The sequence below is a fragment of the Bos taurus genome, chromosome 3 (genome assembly GCF_002263795.3).
Source record: "Bos taurus isolate L1 Dominette 01449 registration number 42190680 breed Hereford chromosome 3, ARS-UCD2.0, whole genome shotgun sequence".
NCBI classification, from domain to species: Eukaryota; Metazoa; Chordata; class Mammalia; order Artiodactyla; family Bovidae; genus Bos; species Bos taurus.
Genome location: NC_037330.1, coordinates 50,268,174 through 50,287,239, shown reverse-complemented (window position 1 = coordinate 50,287,239; position 19,066 = coordinate 50,268,174). Strand labels below are relative to the sequence as shown.

Sequence of the window (19,066 nt, the reverse complement as noted above, 5' to 3'; positions counted from 1 at the left end):
AATGCCTCAAGTTCTTTTCTGGAATCTGATTTTCAGCAATATTTCAGGTGCTTTTCTATTTTCTTAATATGTAGAAATTTAGAGTAAATACTTAAAAATATCTAAGAACTAAAATGTATTTTTTCTTTTTTTTCTAGTGTTAGTCCAAGTGAAAATTCTGATTATGCTCCTAATCTCTCAAGATCTGAAAGACTCATTTTGGAAAATCTTTCTCACCCTAGCCATCTTGGACTTTTGAATTACTCACCTCATAACAGAGTTTGTAAAATGCCCAATAGTGGTACCGATTTTCAAAAAAAGCCAAGAGATAAGGTTATCGTTTTTAGACCTGCCTACCTAAAAGTAGTTTTAGACCTGTCTATTTAAAATACTTTTTCTCTGAGTTTTTTTTTTTTCAAATGCCTAATTTATGTTTTCCATAGTCTTTTACTATAGTGCTCAAGACTCTTTGAATTTAAGTGGTATATAAGAGAGTAGCTATTTTGATGTATTACTCTATTTTAAAACTTCTATATTTATTACCTTTTTGCAATTAAATGTCTTGTTTTCTCTGTAACCCCCTTGATTTTAGTACCATACCATGTACGTAATAGGTAATCATGGCTTATTAAGTGATTGAAGTATATTGCTGTTTAGCCTGGGTCAGGTGCTCCATTCATTATATCTAAATTTTGTGGATGATGTTAGACATCTGTCCTGTTCTGAAACTCACTTTCTTCCTCTTTTTTATTCACTTGTATTCTCTATCTTCCTATGTGTATTCCTCTGTCTTACTCAACCCTTTATCTCTTCTTCCTCTATCTTCCTCCCATTTTTTATTACCCCACTGCCAGCATGCGTATATGTTGTAGCCATGCGTTCCGGGAAACAAACTCACTCAGAAGGACAATGCAGATAGTGGAGTGCAGTTTATTACACCTGTGGGTCCAAGGCAGAGTCTCCTCTTAGCCAAGGACCCTGACCAGCATTTGTGAAAATCTTTTATAACCCCATGTGTATGTGTCTGAACCCACCACTCCAAATTCCTTGAGACTTACATAAACCAAGGAAAATACAATCCTAATAACCCCATCATTCACGTGCTGTGTGCTCAAACAGTCAAGCAATTAGCCAATAATCAATAAACCCGAGGTTACACTCCAATAGATACAGAAAATTTTATGGCTTGTCTGGAGGAAGGGGTGATTAATGTATGTTTCTCTGAGGCGATGAGAACCTAGATATGATCTTCAAGGTTCCCTTGTCTGGAGGGGGTCTTATCCTTCTGTTGTTGTTTTCATAGGCACTAAACACAGAGTTCAGAGTCCATTGGAAAAGTGGCTGAGCATAATCAGCATGAACAGGCCTAAGATGGAGTCCAGGCCCTATGAATTCCTTCTTCATTCCCCCCTCTTGATGCTTTTAACTCATATTATGAGCATCATTCATAGGGATATATTGCACCGTGGCTCTCCGACCGCCAATTTGGGAGAATGACATCAACCTTCAGGTTACAAAGTTCATAATACATTGTAAAATTCAGGGTCCACAAAGCAGAACTATCAAGGCAACTATAACAGTGGTAAATTTAGTTTTCCACCAATCTCCCTTCACCCAAGATAGGACCAAAGTCCAGAAAGGAATGTTTTCATTTGACATTGCTTTTACCTGGTTTTTCATGTCATCTAAAGCAGTCGATACATTGCCAGATAAGTCAGGAATGTATACACAACATTCAACCTTAATTATAGCACAGGTCCCTCCTTGAACAGCTGTGTGTCCAAAGCCATTCTATTATGAATTACCGCTTTTCTCATTTGGATTTGCTCTTCATTTAAGGCTTGGATGGCTTTTGTTCTATCTAGGAGGGCCTGTTATGTGAAATTAGTCAAGGCCTCTAATCATGATATCTGTTGTCCCTATAGAGGATACGAATAAGGCAGCAATGTACTCATATCATTGAACCACGGATCTTGTCCACCTAGCATGTAAATAAGATAGATTTAACAGGGCTAGGGATAGATTTACAACAAGTAGGTTAGGCTTTTGTTACACTGGCATTTATATCAAATGTAACCCCATGACCCAAGTCTATTGACTGTAGGTCTTACAGCAAGAGAGCAAGGAGAGGTTATGATTGACAAGAGAGAGGAAAGTCTCTTTTTGTCATCCCAGAAAAGAGGAGAGTGGCTTAAAATCTCCTTGGCAGAGCAGTGACACCCACCAAGGAAGTCCATCCATCACTGACAGAGGCATAGCCCTACACACCCAGCAGTTGGAAGTTTTGTGGAAGTCTGCGTAGAAATGTGCCCATGAGATGAAAACATTGTCCTGAGTTGAAATGGAAGTTAAATTCAAAATCACATTGATGAGGCCAAGCAGCAGGAGTTGATTGTGCGGCTTCATCCTGAACGAGCTTGTCTAGGATCTTCTTTTCCTTCTTCTTAAGGATGGTCTTAGTCTCTCGAGGGTCAGTGGGGTCCCTCTGTGCAGTCCACTGTGTTTTTTGGGACTGCATGGTATGTTCTCTTCACCCTCATATGATGGATCCAAGGGACAATACCTGCAACTTTAACTGCAGTAGGGGTAGTTCGGAGAAGGCAATGGCACCCCACTCTAGTACTCTTGCCTGGAAAATCCCATGGGCGGAGGAGCCTGATAGGCTGCAGTCCATGGGGTCTCACAGAGTCGGACACGACTGAGTGACTTCACTTTCACTTTTCACTTTCATGCATTGGAGAAGGAAATGGCAACCCACTCCAGTGTTCTTGCCTGGAGAATCCCAGGGACGGGGGAGCCTGGTGGGCTGCCATCTATGGGGTCACACAGAGTTGGACATGACTGAAGCGACTTAGCAGCAGCAGCAGCAGGGGTAGTTGGAATAACATAAGGGCCCTTTCACCAAGGGGCTAGCAAATCATGTTTCCAATCTTTGACCCATACTTGGTCACCAAGCGTAAACTCATGAATCTGTTCCCCAAGGGGGAACGGTACCCTTTCCTGTACAAACTTAGTTACCCGATTTATTACCTTACCCAGTTCCATCTGCTGTGAAATCCTGTTCCCCCTTACCTGAGGCAAATTTGTTGACACCTGTTTTATTATGGGGGTGGGGGGGCCTCCCATTCACAATTTCGTATGGAGAATAGCCTTGGGACTGTGGGGTCATCCTGAGTCTGAGCAGAGCCGTCGGAAGCAAGTCTACCAGGAGCAGTCAGTCTCTATGATCCACTTGGAGAGTCTCTTTAATGTCCAGTTGGTTCATTCCACCATCTCAGGAACTCCAGGCCTATATGCAGTGTGCAGTTTCCATTTGATATTTAAAGTTTTGCTTACTTGTTGTACTAAATCAGCTACAAAAGCCGTGTCATTGTCTGAACCAATGCTGGTAGAAAGTCCAAGTCTGGGAACTATTTCCCTAAGCAGGCACCAGGCTACTTCTGATGCTCTTTCAGTCCAGGTAGGAAAAGCTTCTACCCATCCCGAGAACGTACATACCATGACCAGCAGGTAACGATAGTGTTGGTGAGTTTTCATTTCAGTGAAGTCCACTCCCAGGTGTTCAAAGGGTAGCGTGCCTTTCAGCTGAATACCCGGAGGTTTTTGTCTGAATACCCAAGAGGCAGCATTAACCTGTGAGGAGGCAGCATGGCCTAGGTGGGTCGCTTGTTGTGTTTGGCTTACCAGATTGTGTGCCAGCTCCTCCGGTGACAATAATTTGCCACTTGGCAGTTCCTACCATCCCTTTTCAGTCTTGATGGCCCCTTCCGCTTTGGCTAACCTGACAGCCATTGTCCTTGTTTTATCAGGCTAGTGCTATCAGTATATAGGACCCAACTAGGGTCTGGAACCTTGTATCCTTCTTTAAAACAAACCCCAGGTACCTTATCTCCTCCTTGCAGATCTGTGCCGCCTTCTTTGACACCCGGTAACCTGCTTCCATCAGCAGCTGGAGTAGTGCTTTTGTCCCTTTCCAGCATTTTTCCCTGGTTTTGGCAGCCAGCAGCAGGTCTTCCCCATATTATAGGAGCCAACATCCATACTCTTCCGGATGGAATGAGTTCAGGTCAGAAGCCAAGGCTTCCCCAAAGATGGCTGGGGAGTTCTTAAACCCTTGTGGGGGAGTCCAGATGAGCTGTTGTTTGGTGCCCCCGACTGGATCTTCCCATTCAAAGGCAAAGATGGGCTGTGACGCTGGGGCGAGGCGTACGCAGAAGAAGGCATCCTTGAGATCTAGGCGAGTATAAACTTTAGTCCTCAGTGGGAGGAGGGCTAAGTAAGGTATAGAGGTTTGGAACAGCGGGGTGTAAAGTCACAGTAGCCTGGGTGACTAGCCTGAGATCCCGTACAGGCCTATAGTCCTGCCCTCCTTCCTTTTTAACTGACAAGATGGGTGTATTCCAAGCCGACTGGCACTCTACTAGAATAACCGCTTGTTTCAATCTATTGATGTGGGGCAGTATGCCGGCCCAGGCCTCTATCAGTAGCGGGTAGTGGAGCTTTCTAACCGGGATGGTACCTGGTTTGAGTTCTTTTATCACTGGGGCTTATGTTTAGCCAGCTGGGGCGGGGGTGGGGTGGGGGGGGTGTCTTCCGCCCAGACCTCAGGGAATAATTGAGTTAGCTCGCTCTCATGCTCTCCCGGCCCACCCGGGTCTTCCTTCAAAGGCTCATGCAACCTCCAGTCATCTTGAGGTGGTATTGAGAGAGAGAGCAAATAAGTTATAGTGTCCATCCAGGAGGGGGGGCCTCTCCTCAGGGGAGAAAGTCACTTGTGCTCCTAGTTTGGAGAGCAAGTCTCTTCCGAACAGGGGTACTGGGCACTCAGGAATGTAGAGGAATTCATGAATCACTTGGTGCCCACCCCCCATCTGACATTTTCTGGGCTGGCAAAACGATTTAATCATCTCTTCTCCTGATACCCCAGTTACAGCGGTAGTCTTTTTGGACAGTGGTGCCACAGGTTTTACTACCGACAGTTCTGTTCCTGTATCCACCGTGAAGTCAATGTTTTGGTCCCCCATTTTTAAGGTTACCATGGGCTCTTGGGGACCTGATATCTCTGAGCCCTGGCAGCCTTATTTAAATTTCAAGTCAGCAAGCCCCACAACTGCAGGAGCTTCCTCTTCCTTCCTTGCCTTAGGGCATTCATTCTTCCAGTGGCCAAAATCTCGGCACTCGGTACACTGGTTTGGCTGTAACGGGGCCCAGGGCCTCCACTGGGACCGGTTGAAGGACTGTCCTGTCCCTGGGGCAGAGGAGGTTTTTCAGGAGGGCCCGAGATGAACTTTCCCAGAGCAGCAGCTAGCATTGCAAATCTCTTGTCTGTTCTCTTTCGTTCCCTCCGGTTCTCTGGCACAGTGCAGTTTCTGCTTAATTCCAATCTTGTCACTACTCACTGGGAGAGGCGGGTATAGCTTGGGCGGTTTGGCTGGAGCCTGATCCTGGATGTGTTGGCCAGAGGCTTCTGTCATCGGGATCGGAGCCTGCCAAGGTGGCGGCTCTATGACCTTGGGGAGAGCTGGCAGAGGAGCAGCAACTGCTGCAGGACTTCACCTGGCCCTGGATTGGGCATTAAGGCGGCCTCCGGTCCTGGTGGAGCACTGGGAGGCAGGCGCGTCGTTATCCGGTATGGGGGAGGGGTCAGGTCATCCCCGTCCAAATCCTATGGAATTTACTTTTTTATCATCAGTCATTTTTTTGTGCCATTAATGTTTTTCCCTTTCCCTTCTGGATACAGAACCTTGTCCAAGTAGGAGGGTCTTGAGCTAACCCTAGCCATGAGTCAATATGTGGATATTGATCCAGGTGTCCTGGCTCTCCTGTGACTACTGTATAGACTGCTTCCACTATTATTAAGTTCATGGTGTCCTCTGGTGGCCATCCTACTCCCATAGGGGTCATTTGACCTCACAGAGTATGTGGAGGCGGTTAGGCTTCATCTTCACCCCATAGTCTCCTCCTAATCCCTTCTTAGAATTTTTAATCATGCACTCCAATACAGTTGCCTTAGATTCACTTCCTCCCATCTTGCTTACCTTCTCGGACCTTCTTCTACTTTTCCTTTTCGTTCTGTCTACGAAGTTCTCAGTACTGTATGTACTTCTGATATTTCCACTCAATGACACTTAAATTGCCATTCTGCCTCCTTCCTAATTGGGGTGAGAAGAGCCTTACCTGCCAGATGCCAGAGGGAGAAGGGGGATCAGCATGCCTTCACCTGCTGGTCAGCACAACCGAACCAGAACACCACGTGGTCCAAGACTGTTTCTCCCTTAAAGTCTGTTCTGCCTTGGTGGGCTTGATCAGGTGCGGATGAAAACACAGATGGGTTAAACATCCCACGTCCCAGGCCATCTCTGGGAAGGCCAATTCATACTCACTTATGTATCCCCTTCCTTCTAGCCTAACAATTCTGAGGGGGTCAAGAATTTCACAGCAGATGGGACACCTCCTAGGGGAGCATACAAGGACCAGTTTTCTATCCTAAAAATCCCCTGGCGATTGCTGGTAAATAATTTTCCCTGAGACGGCGTGGACACACCTCCTAAATGACCTTTACAAATTTCCTTCCTAAACCGTAGCACACTTGTCGACCTGAGTACTGAGCAATTGCTGCTGCCTGCCTATTCCAGGCCCCTGTAGGTCCGTGCCCCTTCTAGTCCCTCCCAGGGGGGTGATCAGGCCCCCTCTTCCACCCTGCTGAGTGGGTTCCTCCTCATCTGAGCGCTCAGTTCCCTTGCTGCCGTTCACTACCTGCCAAAGTGAAGAAACGGGGCGTTGAAAGGCTGAGTTCTTCCAGAGGGGCGAGGCGACTTCCCCCCTCTAGGAGATTCAAGCCACAAAGCCTCGGGGTGGCCTCAAATGAGACCTGTCTCCTCAAAGTGAGGAGGTTCCCGGCCCAAGCACCAAATGTTGCAGCCACGCGTTCCGGGAAACAAACTCACTCAGAAGGACAATGCAGATAGTGGAGTGCAGTTTATTACACCTGCAGGCCCAAGGCAGAGTCTCCTCTTAGCCAAGGACCCTGACCAGCATCTGAAAATCTTTTATACCCCGTGTGTATTATGTGTCTGAACCCACCACTCCAAATTCCTTGAGACTTACATAAACCAAGGAAAATACAATCCCAATAACCCCATCATTTCACATGCTATGTGCTCATGTGCTCAGGATGTGCTCAGTCAAGCAATTAGCCAGTAATCAATAAACCCGAGGTTACACTCCAATAGATACAGAAAATTTTATGGCCTGTCTGGAGGAAGGGGTGATTAGTGTATGTTTCTCTGAGGCGATGAGTAACCTAGATACGATCTTCAAGGTTCCCCTGTCTGGAGTGGGTCTTATCCTTCTGTTGTTGTTTTCATAGGCACTAAACACAGAGTTCAGAGTCCATTGGAAAGGTGGCTGAGCATGATCAGCATGAACAGGCCTAAGATGGAGTCCAGGCCCTTTGAATTCCTTCTTCATATATACATATGGTTACATATGTACATCATAAACTTTTTTGATAGAAATTTGCTCTTCCCACTTAAGAAAGCTAGCAATTGAGAGATTTTCTTTTAGTAAGGAAGCTGCTTGATGAAGCCATCTGAGCCTGCATTTTAGAAAATGAATTCAAATTCCTTGTCTACAAAAAGTATGTAATTTTGAGAAATTTGATGTGTATCCTAATTCAAATTGCTGACTTTTTATTGTATATATGCCTTCATTGACATCATTGTGTTTTACCCTAAGCAAAATCAAATGTTACATGACAAATTAAAAGGGGAAAACTATTGATAATGCCTAATAAAGACAAACGAAAGCTCTTTAATATATAAAGAACTAGAAATAAGGAAAAATCATCAAACCAGTGGAAATATATGCAAAAGGCATGAATGGGAAAGGAAATTAAAACAAATAAAAAGAGTTCAATCTCAGTCATAAAAAGAGAAATTCACTACCAGATTATTAAACATCCTGAGTTTGGCACTGTATTTTTGTGGGTGATATTAGGGGGAAATAGGCATTCTCATACATTGCTGGTAGAAATGCAAAGTGATATAATCTCAGTGGAGAGACATTTGGTAATATTTACTAAAACCACAAATTTGTTTAACTTGGAAATCCTATTTCTGGAAAGCTACCTGCATAAGTATAAAATGAGGCCTTGTTTGTCATAACAAAAGACTAATAATAGCTCAGTTGTCCAGTAATAGGATATTGGTTGAATAAATATGCAATGAATACTGCAGCTAAGCGGGTAAAAAGAAAAAAGGAGTTTCTCACTGAATTGATTGTGGAGAGATTGCCAGGATGTATTGTTGAAGTGAAAAACCATATTTACTATTCTGGTTTTGCATAAGAGCTGTTGTCGGGGGTGGGTAATTTGTATTGTTTGTGTATGTATATGGAAGCACTAGAAGACTAGATTTAAGATCCTAACTTAATTAATGACTCTCCTATAGAAGGAGTTTCCTGTTTTTCTGCTGTCTAATTTGTGTTATACAAAAATTTATAAGTAAGAAACTTGTAAAAATGGTTACCTATTTACTAAACATGGGAATGATACTTCTGTATGTACTCTTTTATATATAGTTCTGACTTTTGAATTATATAAATACATTACTTATTCAAAAAATAAAATTAAGTCATGTTTTGGAAACCTCAATGAATGAAAATTAAAATACTTTATTATAAAATATATATTCAAAAAAATATAATAGAAATATATGTACAGTTAACAGTGGCTCAGTAGTAAAGAATCCACCTGTAATGCAGAAGCCGCAGGAGACATGAGTTCCATCCCTGGGTTGGGAGGATCCCTTGGAGCAGGGCATTGCAACCCACTCCAGTATTGTTGCCTGGAGAATCCCATGTACAGAAGAGCCTGGTGGGTTACAGTTCATAGGGTCGCAAAGAGTAGGACACAACTGAAGCAACTGAACACGCAAAGAATAATTTATCCATTTTATTGTTTGTGGCCATTTCAGTTCTTCCCATTCTTACATAATCTTCAGGTACAAAAGTTTCTATCAGATTTATACCCAGGAGTAATACTGTTGAGTCTTAACATGTTCAACTTTACTGGATAATACCAAGAACTTTTCCAAAGTGTACCACTGTTTTACAAGCCAAATGTATTTACTTACTTGTTCACCATCTGCTGAGGAGAGCACTGATTGTCTCACATATCTTCCCCAACACTAAGTACCTTAACCTATTTTTCTGAGCTACTTAGTCATTTTATTGATAATTGTTCATTGTATTATATATAATACTTAGTGAAGTAATTCAAAATAGGTTGTTCTTTTTCATTTTTCAGATGTCTTTTTCATCATCTACCCCTGTGGATCAGGAAATCAAAAGTCTTCGAGAGAAACTTAATAAACTTAGGCAACAGAATGCTTGTTTAGTTTCACAGAATCATTCTTTAATGACTAAAATAGAATCTGTCCACTTTGAATTGACACAGTCAAGAGCAAAAGTATGTTTCTTGAAATGGTGACTATGCCAACAGAAAAGAATCTCTTGAGATTTGTAATTGGAAAAATATTCCTTGTATTACCTTAATGTGTTATATATGATTTTTATTTTGATAATATATCAACCTATTAAAGAATCAATTTTATATGAATTTAATACTTGAAAATTATTTAGAGGAACTTGTATAATATATGCATTTAGATAAGTCAGAACTTCTTAAAATTCTTAAGATCACCAATTTGTGTGGTTTTGCTTCTTGTACAAAGAAAATATATAGCTTACTTATCTTCTTTACAATAATACACCCTCATTGTTGAAAACTTCAAAAATAGAAAAAAGGGAGAAAGATAACCCAGTTTCCGTGATCTAGAAACTACTTTATTGGTTTATCATATAATTGAATATTACACATTTGAATAGTTTTGTTTTTTCCTGTGTTTTATACTTCTTATATAGTCTAAGCATTTTTTGGTGCATTTACCTAGCTCTTCCAACAACCATTTTTTATGGTAGCATTAATGTTTTCTTATGTGAGTATACCATAACTTAATAACTCCCCTGTTTAAGTGGTTTCCTTTATTTTTCTATATGATTGATATTATGCAAAAAAATTAGAAGAAATGAAAGAGTCCAGTAATAGGGACATGGTAAATATATATATATATATCTATATATATATATAGATATATATATATATATGCATACATATAATTAATTGCTACCAAGCTTACTTTTGTTACTTAAGGTGAAAGCATATATCAATGTATCAGTACTACAATATATTAATATATCAGAACTAAAACATATATCAATATATGAGTACTAAAATGCAAAGTTATTTGACTTTCATGGGACTTTGTAAAGTTTAGATGATATTTGTAGAGGCACTTAGAGTGGTATCTGTACAGTCAGCACTCAGAAACTTACCTGAAATATTTAGTGGCAGAAACAAACACACAGTAACTAATCTGTTTTTTTTTTTTTTATAAAATGAGCATATTTGTCTAAATGTTTGTGTTTTAGTACATGTATATATATACATATGATGTATATAAGGAAAGAAAGGCTATGCTATAACTCTGGTAACTATTAGAGAGTCATAGTGAGACTTTGTTTTTTAGACATAATTGTTTTAAGTAGTACAGTTATGGGAGGTATTTTATTTTTCTTTTGTTCTTTTCAAACAAAATAAAGTACACTGTTGTGCTTAAGGAGAAAAATGCTGCAGTGAACATAAAACTTTTTTGGTGTTTGGGATTTATTTCTGGGGTAGATTTCCAGAATGGTCAAATCACACAGAAAGTGTTTTTTCAGGCATTTACTGCACTCTGTCTACATTCAATGGTCTACTGATTAAACAAAACAAAACAAAACTATACTTTTAAATTTCTTTGAGGCAAAAATATCTTGTTTTTCTTGATTTCTCATGAGATTTACCTTCTCAGTGCATTTGCCATTTCTTTTGATATGTCTGTTTATTATATTTTAACTTTTTAGTCCCCTATAGATTCTTTTTAAAGTCATAGAGGCTTAATTATTTGAAGTCTTAGAGATATTAAGAGTTTTACTATTAACTACTGAACTATTAACATTTTAAGTGTTCCTTTCTTTGAGCATATAAATACACCAATGGTTATTCTAGGCAGTAAGATATTTGTATTTTATATACTTCTCTGTTTTTCTTTTTTTTAAGAACTGGGGTATTTTGGCTTATTGAGTTTTATTTTATTTCATTTTGGCTATGCTGGATCTTCACTGGGGTGTCCTTCTCTTGTTGAAGAGCATGGGCTCAGTAGTTCTGGTGCTTGGGCTCTCCAGGTGTGGCATGTGGGCTTAGTTGCCTCACAGCATGTGGAATCTTAGTTCCCCGATCAGAATTCGAACCTGTGTATCCTGCATTGGAAGGTAGATTCGTAACTACTGGACCACCAGGCAAGTCCCCTATCTTAGCATTTTCTAAATTGTTTAATAAAATATTTTTTAGGGAGGTTGCCTTTTCCAGGGCAGGTCTCAGCTTTGATGTTGTGTATGTGCCGCTTTTGGAAATCTTTTGCTCCCCTTTGTACTGGACAACATATTCATAATTGACATTTTAGCAAAGTCTGTGTAGTAGTTACAGTTCTGGATCTTAATGTCTTGTCCTTTCTGGGCTTATTACCCTTCAGGCCTGCTGCCCAGCTGTCTTCCTGGGACTTCTCTTTGATGTTCTTCCAGGTTGTGTCTACGGTTTCCTGGGATCTCATGTTGACTTTCTTGGTTTACTCTTTCTTTAGTTGAAGCATATTTTCCAGTAGCTTCCTTGCCTGTTTGAAATGTCTTAATTTCTCCCCAACACTTGATTGAATTCTAGAATGAAAATTATTTTCCCCCAGAGTTTTTAGGACACTGCTTTTTTGTCTCATATCCTCTAGTGTGTGTCTGGAATGTTTAATTCCATTGTGAATTACATTTCCTAGCGTGTAAGATATCTTTCATTTGTTTTTCCATTTATGATAGCTTTTAGTATTTTCCTTCTTTCTATGGTGTTTTAAAATTTCATAGTGATTTATCTTTGAGTAGACCTTTGTTATTTATTGTACTGGTTACATAAAGATCTTCTGGTTGAAATCTTGGGTCCTTTGGTCCCTGAAAATTTTCTTATGTAATCTTGATTATTTTTTTCCCTTTGTTTTCTTTCTTCTGTCTTTTTTAACCTGATTGGTCCTTTAAATCTTTCAAGTTTTTGCCTGGTATTTTCTGTCTCTGTCTTCTTGTGATACTTTTTCAGAGATTTCCTCAACGTTGTCATCCTATTGAATCTTTTATTTTGGCTGTCATAATTTTTCATTTTCTAGAACTTTTCATGTTCTCTAATTGTTTTGTATTTGCAATATCCTCTCATTGCTCTCTCAATGATTTGTGTGTGTGTGTATGTATGTATGTATTTGCCTTGCTTCTGCCAGTTGCTTTTAACTTTTGTTTTGACCTCTCAGATGTTGGTGTTCTGGCTATTTGTATTTAAGAGAAGGCACTTAAATGCTGTTTGGAAACTCTCTGCAAAGGTGAGATTTGTTGTCCACTGAGCTTCATTTGTTGGTAATGGTTGAGGAGGTGGCTCTTTTGTAGGGAGCAATCTCCCTTCTCCCATTCAGTATCCATATGTGAGGTCTTTTACTTTGAAGTTCTTGAATTTCTGCAGCAAAGAATCCTTTGATTTCTTACCTGTGAGATAGCCCCACATGAGGTGGGATAGGAGGCTAGAAGCTGACTGTTCTGTATTAATCTCTTTGTTTTTTAACTCTACCTCATCTCTGCTCATCATTCCACAAAATGTTTCAAGAGTCCCAAATGTTTCCTGTTCAGTTTCTCCAGATTAGTAAACTGTCTCTCTCTCTTCTTAAGTGGAAGGCTGTTGGTGACTCTTGACTCCTGGTGTTCTGAGCATAGGAAAAGGAGGGACTTATCAAAGAGATCTTGAACTATGTTCCAAGTTTTCTCTTCTAGACCTCATCACTGTCCTGCACTATATACCTCATGCTTCCTTTTTCTGGGAATATTTAGTGTTCTTTTCCAGACACCATTTAGGTTGTTGATTTCCATCATCTTACACTCTTCATAGTCCAAGTTGTATTTTCTAGGTTTTCTCTAGTAATCATGTTTTCTAAATTTAGGCTTTAAAAAGAGTCAGTAGTATTTTTATGTAATTTTAAATGATTTGATCTTTGAAATTTAAATTTCTGATTTATGTGAAATTAATCTTTTTAGTTAGTATCAGTAGAGATTCTCTTTTATTTTCCCTAAATAGTTAACCAGTTATCTTGTGATACTAAGTTGAGGATAATGGGAGGAGCTTACATGAGACTGGCTTGTGATGATGACATGCCCATGTAAGTTGATAGACAAGATGAGCTTCATAATTGAAGAATGATTGGGGAGTTCTATTGAATTTCCATCAGATGGTAAGAGAAACTAAGGAGCAAATAGATGAATTTATTTTGTAAAGAAAGTACTCTGAAAGTTGTTTTTTGTTTTAGGTTTCTATGCTTGAATCTGCTCAAAAACAGGCAGCCAATGTACCAATCTTAGAAGAACAGATTATAAATTTGGAAGCAGAAGTTTCAGCCCAAGATAAAGTTTTGAGGTAAGATTTACAGCTTTTTTTTTTTTTTAAACACATTTCATTGATTAGAATGTAACATCAGGTGAGTGTGTGAATCTCATCCATATTTTCACCTGGGAAATTGCTAACAATGTCTGTTTTTATCATATGAAATCTCATGTTGTTGTTTAGTCGCTAAGTCCTGTCTGACTATTCGTGACGCCATAAACTATAACCCACCAGGCTCCTCTGTCCATGGGATTTTCCAGGCAAGGGTGCTGGTGTGTGCTGCCATTTCCCAGGCAAGGGTACTGGAGTGTGTTGCCATTTCCTTCCCCAAGGGATCTTCCCACACAGGGATCAAACCTGTGTCACTTGCATTGTGGGTGGATTCTTGACCACTGAGCCACCTGAGAAGCCCATTTACGGCTTTAAAATACTTATTTTTGATATATCTTGTTAAATTTTGACCCCCACCCAGGCTTCCCTGGTGGCTTAGATGGTAAAGAGTCTGCCAGCAATGCAGGAGACCCAGGTTCAATCCCTGGATCGGGAAGATCCCTGGAGAAGGAAATGGCAACCCACTTCAGTATTCATGCCTGGAAAATCCCATGGACGGAGGAGCCTGGCAGGCTACACCCCATGGGTTTGCAAAGAGTCAGACATGAGTGAAGTGACTTAGCATGCACACACAGATAGACTGTCTCAGAACTTGATGAATCTGTTTTCAGTTTATCATAATTCTTGGCTGCAGGATACATGCAGTTGTATGACAGCTAAAAAAGACTAAATCTAAGCTATTTATTTATATGTTTTCATTAATATGAACTAGTTTACTTATTGTCCTACGTAGTTATGCTCGCTACTTTGATGGGAATTCAAAGAAATACAAGGAATCAGGCACTTTGTAATTTGTCTTCCTTTTCTGTTTTGAATACATGAGAAATACATGCATATTAAATAGCATATTGTTCCATTTTAGTGATTCTCAAAGATTAATTCTGGGACCAGCAGTATGAGCATCATCTGGAAACATGTAAGAAATGCAAATCTCAGTTCTGGTCTCAGACTTTCTGAATCACAGACTCTGGGAGTTGGGACCCAGCAGTCTATGTTTTAACAAGTCCTACAGATGATTCTGATTTACACTAAAATCATCTCTCATGACCATCAGAATTTTGTAATTTTTTTAGTAATACATATATTATGTTTATTCCTAGGTATTTTACATTTTTGTTTGTTGTGAATTTGTTCTTGTTCTTTTTTTTTTTTTTTAGCCATGTGGCCTGTGAGATCTTAGTTCCCTGACCTGGAATTGAACTCAGGCCCTTGGGAATGAGAGTGCAGAGTCCTAACCACTGAACTGCCTGGCAATTCCCAATTTGTTCTTATCCTGTTCATTGATAGAATATAGGAAGGCTGCTGCTTTTTGTATAATATAATTATTTTCTAATTGGACTATTTCTCATACCTTTAATAAATTCTGATTTTTATTTTGATTCTCCAGGGATTTTCCAGGTAGCTAATGATATTATCAGCAAAAAAAGAATTTTGTCCTTCTTTTCTGAAATTTATACTTGTTACTTTTTCATTTTTGCTTTTTGCAACTGTCAGAAAAATCATTGGATATGGTGGTGATAATAGTCATCCTTATCTAGTTTCTGAAATATACCTAATGCTTCTAGGTATCATTAAATAGGGTATCAGCTTTTGTTTCAGACACATTTATCATTTGATGGCAGCATCCTTTTATTCCTTGTTAAAACTCATAGTATACCAGTGATGTATAAGCCTTTTCTCTGCCTCATGTAAAATATTTTTTTCTCTTAACTCAGTGATTTAAAATAATAGAATCCCAGACGTTGAACTGTTCTTGCATACCTGAAATAATCTCTTCAACAGCCTTTAAAAGTATCTTTATTTTATAGAGAGGCAGAAGATAAATTAGAGCAGAGTCAGAAAATGGTAATTGAAAAAGAACAGAGTTTGCAGAAGTCCCAAGAGGAATGTATAAGGCTGAAGGTGGACTTACTTGAACAAAGTAAACAAGGAAAGAGGTATGTGTTTTTAAAGGAAATAATTGTATTTCTAGGGGAAAAACAAAGAATATATAGTACCTATTTAAAATTCTGCATAGTTTTTGAAGTAGAAAAAATTTCAGAAATTTGTCAGTGAAAAATTTAATGTTTTTCATCCTTTAATTTTTAAAAATTTTTGATTAAAATTTTCACGAGTAGACTTTATATGTTATTGGCATTTTGAATTGGGATTAATTCCTTAAAGCCTGATAATGATTATCGATGAAATGACATTTACATATTTCTTAAATAAAATATATAAGATAATGTGGTTTGGTCTTCCTTTAGGAATAGATAAGTAATGCGAAAATATCTATTTTGTATAAGCCATGTCTTTTCTTTAAAGCCATATCTTAAGATAAAGTTTTCTAGATAACTGACCACGTAATTATTAACTTTGAATGTTCATTAACTTTTAAACTAATAAAGATAAAAGCTTTTTAGTTTAATGAGATTTTACCATATAATAATGTCATTGTAACAGTTTTTATACAGGGTAAAATCATAATCTGCATTTTTATCATCTTTGGCAACAAAAATATGTTTTAAAACTTCATCCTATGATATAAGTAATGTTATGAAGAAAGTGTTTTTGAAAAGTTGTCATAAATAGATAAATATTTGTTTGCATGTGCATTTAAACTTCTAAAACCTGCTCAAATCCTGTCTATGTCATTTTTTCATTAAAATGAGTTTGGAAGAATATTTTATCAGCAGTGTTTGGTTAGTATGGTTCAAGTTACAGTATATATTTGGTAAGCATTATTACTTAGTGGAAATGTTTACTTTTGGACTCAAACCAGCTAGGTTTTAAAGTCTCAGTGAGTTTGTTACCTTGAAGAAGCTATTTAACCTTCTTGAACCTCATTTTGTTCATATTAAGTCAAGATGATATTGTCTTGATGTGAGGGATAAATGAAAAAAGAAATGTAAGGTGCTTCATAAATAATAAACACTAACCATTGTAGCTGTTGTAAATATAAACTTTGTGGTCGAATAGTCTGAAAATCAGACTTTACTTACTCAGATGAACAGATGAGATACAAAAGAACATCTTTTCTTCATGTATTATCTTGTTATTTAAAATAACAAGATAATACATGAAGTTGGAGAAGGCAATGGCACCCCACTCCAGTGCTCTTGCCTGGAAAATCCCATGGATGGAGGAGCCTGGAAGGCTGCAGTCCATGGGGTCACACAGAGTCGGACACGACTGAAGCGACTTAGCAGCAGCAGCAGCCTTATAGCTAAGAAAAAGTACAGAAAGAATAACTAGTTCTCTGCAGAACTTAGAGATGATTTTTTATGGAAGGGGATTTTTTTTTTTGTTTTTGATTGTACTGGTTCTTCGTTGCTCACATGGGCTTTCTCCTTTTGGAGAGAGAGGGGCTGGCTACTCTCTAGTTGTGATGCATAAGCTTCTCATTGCGGTGCCTTCTCTTATTGTGGAGAACAGGCTCTGTGTGCATGGGCTTCAGTAATTGTGGCTCACAGGCCCAGGTACTCCCCAGCACATGAAATCTTCCCGGACCAGGGATCAATCATACCTGTGTCCCCCATTGGTCTACCAGGGAAGTCCAGGGGTAGGGTATTGACTTTGCTGTCATAAGGTGGATAAGCAGGGGTGCATGTGTTCTGGACAACATGTGCAAAGGCAGAGAAATACAAAAGAACATCTTTTCTGAAGAACGCTAGGAATTTTGTGTACTTATAAATGGACAGATATAGTACGACTTAAGGAAAAAGACAGGCTTGGTCCAGACTGTAAATGGCTTTTTGTTTTATGCCAAAGGATTTGTATTTTAACCCAGGAAGCATAAAACATCAATTCATATTTTTAGGTAGAGATGTGATATGAAGACTCTTGGAACTTTTTAAAGAACTAGAATGAATATTAATATTCTAAAATTGAAATATCAAAATCTTTACAAAGACTTTTTTGAGGGTAGAGATTAATCATAATGGATTAAAAAGCCAGTGTAAGTCAGAGATTGTTTAGCTTTATACAGTTTATAAGAGATATACTTAAAACATAAAGACACAGAATAAATAACAAGGTCCTGCTGTACAGGACAGGAAACTATATTGAATATCCTGTGATTAAACCATAATGGAAAAGAATATGAAAAAGAATATATATATATAACTGAGTCACTTTGCCATATAGCAGAAATTAAATGCAACATTTTATATTTTTTAAAAAAAACACATAAGGACACAGAAAAGATGAATGCAAAGGGATGAAAATTAATATTTTAGGCAGAAAACAAAATAGGTATAGTTATATTAGTATCACAGAGTAGATTTAAGTGCAAAAAGTATTACTAGAGTTAAAAAGAACTCTTGTATTTATATATATGTATATATCGGAGAAGGCACTGGCAACTCACTCCAGTAGTCTTGCCTGGAAAATCCCATGGACGGAGGAGCCTGGTAGGCTGCAGCCCATGGGGTCACAAAGAGTCGGACACGACTGAGCGACTTCACTTCACTCACTTCACACTTTATCACTGGAGAAGGAAATGGCAACCCACTCCAGTATTCTTGCCTGGAGAGTCCCGTGAACAGAGGAGCCTGGCTGGCCGTGGTCCATGGGGTCATAGAGAGTTGGACACAACTGAAGTGACTAAGCACGCACGCACATGTGTATATATGTATATATGTAATGTTTAGGTAACACTTCAGCAGGAAGCTATAAAGATTCTAAACTTATATCTAATAATCTAGTCCCAAAGTACATAAATAAAATAACAAAATTTCAGGTAGAAATGAACAAATCTGTAATCATACAGGGAATACTTTTACTGATTTACTAGAATTGTTAGATTAAGCAACAAAAAAGTAAGAAGCTGAAGAGTTGAGTGACTATTAATCTAATGGATGTATATATGGAATCCTGTAGCCAACCATTTGAGAATGCACATTCTTTTAGACACTCCTAGAATATTTATACTTTGTTACCTTATTCTTCCAGAAAACATGAATTTTAACAAAAATAAAAATATTTATGTCATACATAATCATCCTCTCAGACCATAGTGTAATTAAATTACATATGACAGCCCTACACCCCGCCATGGTCCTCCCTCCCTGAAAACCATGTAGTTTGAAAATGTAAAATCAGCCTTCTCGCTACTCGTGGATGATTGAAGAAATTATGATGAAAATTGGAAGACTTAGAACTGATACAAAAAATGTTTCATATTGCAGCTTGTGGGCTGTAGCCAAAGATATTCTTAGAAGAAAATTTTTAGTCTGTTCATGTATTAAAATTAGTATATGAATGAACTAAAACATTAAATTTATATAGTCAGGAAAAGGACATAAAAGAAAGAGCATCAAAAGAAAAATAGAAGTATTTAAATAATAAAGGGTGAAACGGATATATAGAAAACAATGAAACAATAGAGAATCCCCAAAACCCAGATCTGTTTTTTTTTCCCCCACAGTGGCCAAGATAATG

The 19,066-nt window shown here is 38.6% G+C and overlaps 1 protein-coding gene across 8 annotated transcripts in view; it reads left to right on the top strand.

The window, feature by feature from the left end:
* The window catches only part of CCDC18 (coiled-coil domain containing 18), a 173,194-nt gene that overhangs the window by 2,838 nt on the left and 151,290 nt on the right, over nucleotides 1-19,066 (top strand). For 6 of the 8 annotated variants that reach the window (XR_009493921.1, XM_059885079.1, XM_015464582.3 and 3 more), the window contains exons 3-6: nucleotides 138-312; nucleotides 9,287-9,448; nucleotides 13,461-13,567; nucleotides 15,454-15,582. Coding sequence is in view for 7 of the 8 variants with exons in the window: in XM_059885079.1 (XP_059741062.1) it covers nucleotides 138-312; nucleotides 9,287-9,448; nucleotides 13,461-13,567; nucleotides 15,454-15,582 (573 nt within the window). In the remaining variant the exon portion in view is untranslated. Of the gene's footprint in view, nucleotides 1-137; nucleotides 6,289-9,286; nucleotides 9,449-13,460; nucleotides 13,568-14,507; nucleotides 14,562-15,453; nucleotides 15,583-19,066 lie in introns of those variants that run through there. The other 2 variants (XM_015464583.3, XM_015464584.3) reach the window with 2 other exon arrangements.